Source organism: Lissotriton vulgaris, chromosome 5 (genome assembly GCF_964263255.1).
Source record: "Lissotriton vulgaris chromosome 5, aLisVul1.2, whole genome shotgun sequence".
Lineage (NCBI taxonomy): Eukaryota > Metazoa > Chordata > Amphibia > Caudata > Salamandridae > Lissotriton > Lissotriton vulgaris.
In genome coordinates, this window is record NC_141693.1 from 298,372,856 (window position 1) to 298,379,241 (window position 6,386).

The 6,386-nt window shown below is 47.6% G+C and overlaps 1 protein-coding gene across 1 annotated transcript; it reads right to left on the minus strand.

The window, feature by feature from the left end:
- Positions 1-1,796: 1,796 nt before the first annotated feature.
- Positions 1,797-5,300, minus strand: FNDC10 (fibronectin type III domain containing 10). Its single transcript, XM_086920049.1, has one exon. The coding sequence runs from the start codon at positions 4,845-4,847 to the stop codon at positions 4,026-4,028; it is 822 nt and encodes a 273-aa protein (XP_086776175.1). The 5' UTR covers positions 4,848-5,300; the 3' UTR covers positions 1,797-4,025.
- Positions 5,301-6,386: the final 1,086 nt, after the last annotated feature.

A 6,386-nucleotide genomic window follows, 5' to 3' on the forward strand; every position in this document is an offset into this window, starting at 1 on the left:
GTATAACTTGGCATCTGAGAGCCTTCCTGACATTGACTCTGTACTGCTTATTTTACATTTTTGTACTAAAACCCTTTAACTTTTCATCGAGCTGGAACTCAATTATTGAGTGGACCCCATTATTTATTCAGTTGTTTTACTCGGCTACTTTGATATTCTGGGAGGTGCCTTAATGAGGGGACACTTTGCCTCATGAAATTGAGGTTTAACACAGTATCTGCTCCTGTAAACACTGGGTGAACCGAATGGGGTAAATTTCGGGGTATCCAAGTTTTGGGGATGTTTTTTCTCCCACACAGGCCTGACCTTGATCCAGACATTCCCCAAGGTCCCATTCTAATCACCACTTGTTGGAGTGCAGGGTTAGTGTGTGGATGTATGACGTTACAACGCATACTTTTACAACGCCTACCTTTACAACGCATTTTTTACACCGCAGCATCCATTACAACGCATGCCATTACAACGAATTCTTTGAAACTACCTTTACAACGCATTCCACTACAACGCATACTACATTTACAAACCATACCATTACAACGCATAACATTACATTGCATGTAAGGTAAGTATTGGATAGTGTAGGGGTTAAAATTACTATTCTAACTCCAGGGGGTACAACAGTAGGGTAAGTGTTGGATAGTGTAGGGGTAAAAATTACTATTCTAACTCCAGGGGGTGCAACAGTAGGGTAAGTGTTGGATAGTGTAAGGGTACTATGTGTTGTAATGCTATGCGTTGTAATGGTATGCGTTGTAATGACTGCGTTGTAATGGCATGCGTTGTAGTGGTGTGCGTTACAGTGTCATGCGTTGTAATGGTTGCGTTGTAAATGCATGCATTGTAATGGATGTTGCGTTGTAAAAGTTTCGTTGTAATGGTAGTGCGTTATAAAAGTTGCGTTGTAAAGGTTGTTTCCCTTAGTGTGCACATCTTTGACAGCGCTAATTTTAATCTACAATCTAACCCTGGTATGCAGATTATTCTCAAATCGATTTGCGCCTGAAAAGGGAGGCAGGAACATGGGTAACATCAGCAAGTGCCTGAAACACATCTCCCATTGAATGAGAGAGAACTCTGAGAACATTGCACTTGCCAACAGTGATGGCAACACAGTGATCCCACTCATGGGACTAGTTCAATCAATGGCACACCACATCTCCCAAGGCAGAAAGTCCAAAGTCCTCAGGTAAGTGCAATGCTCATAGGGGTTAATCTTCACGTATCCGGGATCTGAATAATTCCCCTGCTTTCGTAGATGAATCATCAGATAAACTCCAGATCCTTAGTAACATTCTAAATTAAGGCAATGTGATGTACTCGGGCCTAATTTCTAAATTAAAGGTAAAGGTAAAGAAAACTCTCAACAAAGGACCTTTAGACAAGTAGGAAAAGGGCCAAAGGTCATAACATGAAAGTTCAAAATAAAGGTAAATAGCATAGACATTTATCATGTAAATTACTTCAGACCGTTACAATTTCTAATGGCTGGGCTTACTATGACATCACAGAAGGTTTTGGTGACATTCCCAAAAGTGTCAATGACCTCACAGCAGTTTTCAAGGACATCGTAAGAAACATCAATGTCGTCTCCACAGTTATCAGTGACATCACAACGAATTTCATTGGCATTTAATTCGGTTTCGATAACAACACGAGCTGGTTTTGTGACAACACAACAGTTTTTGACGACCTCACAATAAACATCATTCAGACGTCAGAGGCAGCACTTTAGGTTTTGAAGACCCCACAACAGAAGTCACTGAGAAAAGTTGTTCGGTTTGCTATATATTTTATTTTTCCTTTTAAAAACAAGTGTTCATGTTGTTTACAAGACCATATTTTACCTGTGATATAAATGTGGATTTTTGCGTATCTGTCAACATACACATTTCTGAGACATGTAAAACAGTCAGCCATGCTTTCAGCACTCTAAACCATCAGCAGGTCCCCCAGGTGCTACATTTTATGGACAGCCACTTTTCATTTGATAACACGCTCAACCCGATATGCTTCAAAACAAACTGGATAACTATTTTTGTCGGTAGCGGTGATCAGACAATATAGGCAGCGGTTGGGGGCTTAATGTCACTCGGTTCACAGAGGGCAGACAGCTTCAGCTCAATGAGTCACTCTGGGATGAAATTCTCTTTAGCGCCGCACCCCTCCCCCTGGCAGCGCCAGCAGTGCGAAGGCGTGTTATCTTAGACACACTGACCTATAGTGAAATAGAGAATTTCCACGAGTGCCTTCAAAAGCATGGATGTCCTTGACCAAAATGACAGGTGTGATGTCACGCACATTTGGACACCTTGGTAGGGTCCCAAGGTTGGCCCCTTGTTCTACCTTGCTTCCATAAATAGCCTAGTATTTGCTAAAGAGCAGCATGGGGGCTGGACCAGCAGGAGGAAGCAGGGCGCTCAGACCCCAGCTTACTTTTTGTTCCAGCCATCTCCTCCCTGGACCATGAGACCAGGGGGAGGAAGTGCAGTGCCATGGGGGGCAAACAGCTAACTAGGGGGTAACAGCTCCTTCTCCTGGACATCCTTAACGGAGCTTTCACACAATGTCGAGGTTTTAATATCGACCCCGAGCCATATAACCTAGCACTGCATCTGCATGTAGGCATAATGTTAGATATATATTGTCAAGGTAAGAAGTGGTGTTAAGAACAGTAAATCTAAATGAATGACCTATTTCTACAGACCTTGAAGGGGTACTGAAAATCGACATCTTGGAGTCGACATTGTTGCGGGCTACTTTGTGTCTCGATAATCTGCCATAAAACCTCCAGAATTCATATTAATGTTCACAGCTCCGGTGGGTGTGGGGGAAGAGTCGGGGTCTCGTCAAGAAGTCTGGAAAATTGACTGACTCTTTCTCAGCCCACCCTACTGACCCACCAACGGTACCAGTCTTTCCAAAATTCCCCATTTCCCCTATAGGCTTGTTCTCAGTTGGCTATGACACCGCCATACTGCAGGAACTTTGAGTACTTAAAGGTTACTCTTGCCGAACAGAGTTATTATGGGTGTGCAGGGGGACCCACCCACGCGCCTGAAAAATGAATGTGGCTCAGTATCCATAATTATGCAAAACAGATTGGCGTGGAGGGTACGGCTGACGGCCATGTTTCAAAGCAGCACCTTGCAGCAGCTGGTTTTATTTCTGTCCCCTGTCTTTTTTTATTGACGAGGAATAAAAGTGACACGAGCATAAGACTATATATTTATATAAGGCAAAATGAGATAGCAACACTTAAATAGCTCCAAGGACGTCTTCTAGACACATACAGAGAAAACAATACAATTCTAAGGCTTTTTTTAGTCATTGTTGTTGCACGCATGGTAACACAGTGGGTTTCAAGCTAAAATAGGATTTTTTAAATGTTGTTAGTAGAATGTTTGCTCTGTCATCCTCGCTTGAAACGGTGTCTGAGGCAGGAATGGTGTGAACAGGGCACATGAAATACCCTTAAAAGTTTGTGCTCTGATATTTTAAGATAACAATGCTGTTGCTAAGACCCTGTATGTCCAGGATTGGCCATGTTTTGGGTCTGGTCCTATCTGACTTTTCCAAGATATTGAGTCAAACCGGACTGAAAGTACACTGGAGAGCATCTGACTCCAAACCTCAAGTTTATGGACAATTACTGGCCAAGAGCTAGAGAAACGAGCATCCATGCCTCCATCAGACAAACTGCGGGGTGGTCCCTTCTGTCATTCAAGGCAGTGGGTTGGATGAAGGGAGTTGGAAGATAGTAATATAGACTGTGATATAAATATCCCAGAATAACCTGATTTACATGTATTAGTCACAGCCCACACAATGTTTAAAACGCTGGCTCCTACCACCTGCGACCTCCTACACAGTGCTAGAGACAACAGACCACCCCTCACTACCAATGCAGCAGCCCTTACCAACACTACCAATGCAGCAACCTACATCACCTGTGTCACAGCAGTCAACACCACCTGCACCACAGCAGGGCCAACAAGGCGGAGGGAGACCCACACCGGCCTACCTCATGTCCCCCTTTTGGATGGGGCCCTAGTGAAGGCGGGATGCATGAGGTTTTCAGTGATGTAAGCAACCAACAAGCAGATGATGACCAGCATGACACAGATCGATCCCCCCACGGCCGTCATGGCCACCACAATGTCCTGCATGCCCGCCGGATCCACCGTGAAGTCCACGCACTCGGCCGGCGTGCTCTGGTTCCTGTAGAGGGTATGTAGGCAGACTCTGTACTTCACGTTGTCGTGGACTTCAGTAAGGAGGTAGTCACGGCAGCTGGCTCCCAACTGGACGGAGTCACACTGGAAGCGCGTGTAGGTGCCGTTCCACGAGCAGTTGAGGGCAAAGCCCCTGAGGTCCTGGGGTTCCTGGGCGTCCCACTGCAGGAGCACGCTGCTGTTCCTCAAGACGTTGGCCAACAAGGACCCTCCGGAGCTGTGGAGTTTGCAGGTTCTTTGGTTGCAATGGAAGCTACGGTCCAGAGTGCGGAAGCAGATGCGAGGGCTTGAGTGGTCCTCACCCAGGACCTTGTATGGGCAGAGAGGGTCTTTGGGCATGAGGGACTCCTTGAAGGCATGTCGCGACAGGTTCCTGGCGATGATGCCTCTGGGGTTCCTCTGGGGCAGCTGAGGCACCTTCAGATACTCGGTCTTCCTGGGCTCACTAAAACCCCAGGTGGACAGCTCCCAGGTCCCGAGACCAGTGCTCTTGGGCACACTCCCCTGCGGGTCCCCAATGCCCTTCCGCCTCCCCAGCACAGGCAGAGGTCTCCAATCACAGTGACAGATCCAGAGCAGGGACTGCAGCGTCCCCAGGAAGAAGGCGAGCATGCTTGGGCTGGGGCAGAGTCAGGCGTGCCTGGCATACAGTTCAGCGGGCAGCAGACTGCACTGCAGCTCTACGGTGCCCAGCCGGGGGCTCTGAGCTGAGGGTCAGCGGGTCCTCTCCAGACTCCGGTACATCTGCACACCAAGGTCATCGTCGGTCCGTCTGGAGCAATGCATCCCTCGCTGACCGGCTTCTCCTCCGTGCGCTCGCGCACCTTGGCTGGCACCGGCCGGAGGCTGTTCATCCATGCCAGATGGCATCAGCGAGCAGCCCGCCTCTCCAGCAGTCTCCCCACAGTAGGCGCATCTCCCGAGGTGCCCACCTGGAGCAGGCGGTGTCTGCATCAGCCCCGCGCGGCTCTCCAGCGCATTCAGCGCGCGGCTCCTCCTGCCCGCCAATGGCGAGGAGGCACACGGGTTAACCCAGTCCTAACCGGCGGACGGGCGCTTCACAGACACAGCTGAGCGGGGCTCGTGACCCGAGGCTGGTGATTACCCAGCCCAGCATGTCTAGGTGTGTTTGGGTTTGTCACTCAGTGCGCGCGGGAACTTGTATGACGAGCATGCGTGGGAGCTTATAAGTGCGTGGTACGTGTGCTCGTCAGTGTGCATGCATTTATGTGTACAAGTATGTGCATATCCGGAACCTGTCTTTATATCTTTGTAAATGTGTTTGCAATCATGACGACATGTATGTTATTGGTTTTATATTGTATATATGTCCATGTATGGGCGGGAAAGGGTGAGCAGTTGCGTGATCTGTGTATAGGTGTGTTAGTCTATGTGTGTACGTGTGTGATTCTGTCAGTGAGCGTTCGCGCTTATCAACCCCCCCCCCCCCCCCCCGCCCCCCTCTCCCGTACGTGACATCTCTGTACCGGTTTTACGATTGATTCTAACGAGGACATGTGTGCTCTATTACCAGGCGCAGAAAGATTGCCCGGAGAATGGGGGCGCCTTATTCGAGAATGGTGCCACTCCTACCGCCCCCTGGCCACAGAAAAATCGTATTATGTGACTGCTAGTCACCCCATATCATAGAGCTAGACCAGGAGTTACCGACTGGACCCCAAATTCTCCACGTTCAGACTTTGTTATTGTTAGAAGCGCATTGAAGTAAGTCAAGAATAGATACGGGCTAGCCAACACATAAAGAGAGGGAGCCGAACCAGAGCCGGGTGAAGCCCTTACGTTTTTGGCATGTAGATCAAGTGAAGACACTTGGCAATTCGAAAAAGCGGACTCCTTTAATGTGCGTGAGTGTTTCAACTTTGTACATTAGATTATCTCACTGCATTGAAAGGCATTTATTAAAAGTGACAGTTTTTAAAAATTAGCTTAAAAATATCCATACCCCAGGCATGACGTCAATGCCATTAGTTAAATAAGAGGCAAGTTAGCTGTCATGTGCACTCTATATGCGGCCTAGATTCTTACAAATGAGCAACATTATAGTCTATTTAAATTAGACACCATGGTGAGAGGTGTTTGAATAGCACACCATGAGCATATGTATTTCAAAGTGCCCTCAAATCCAATAAT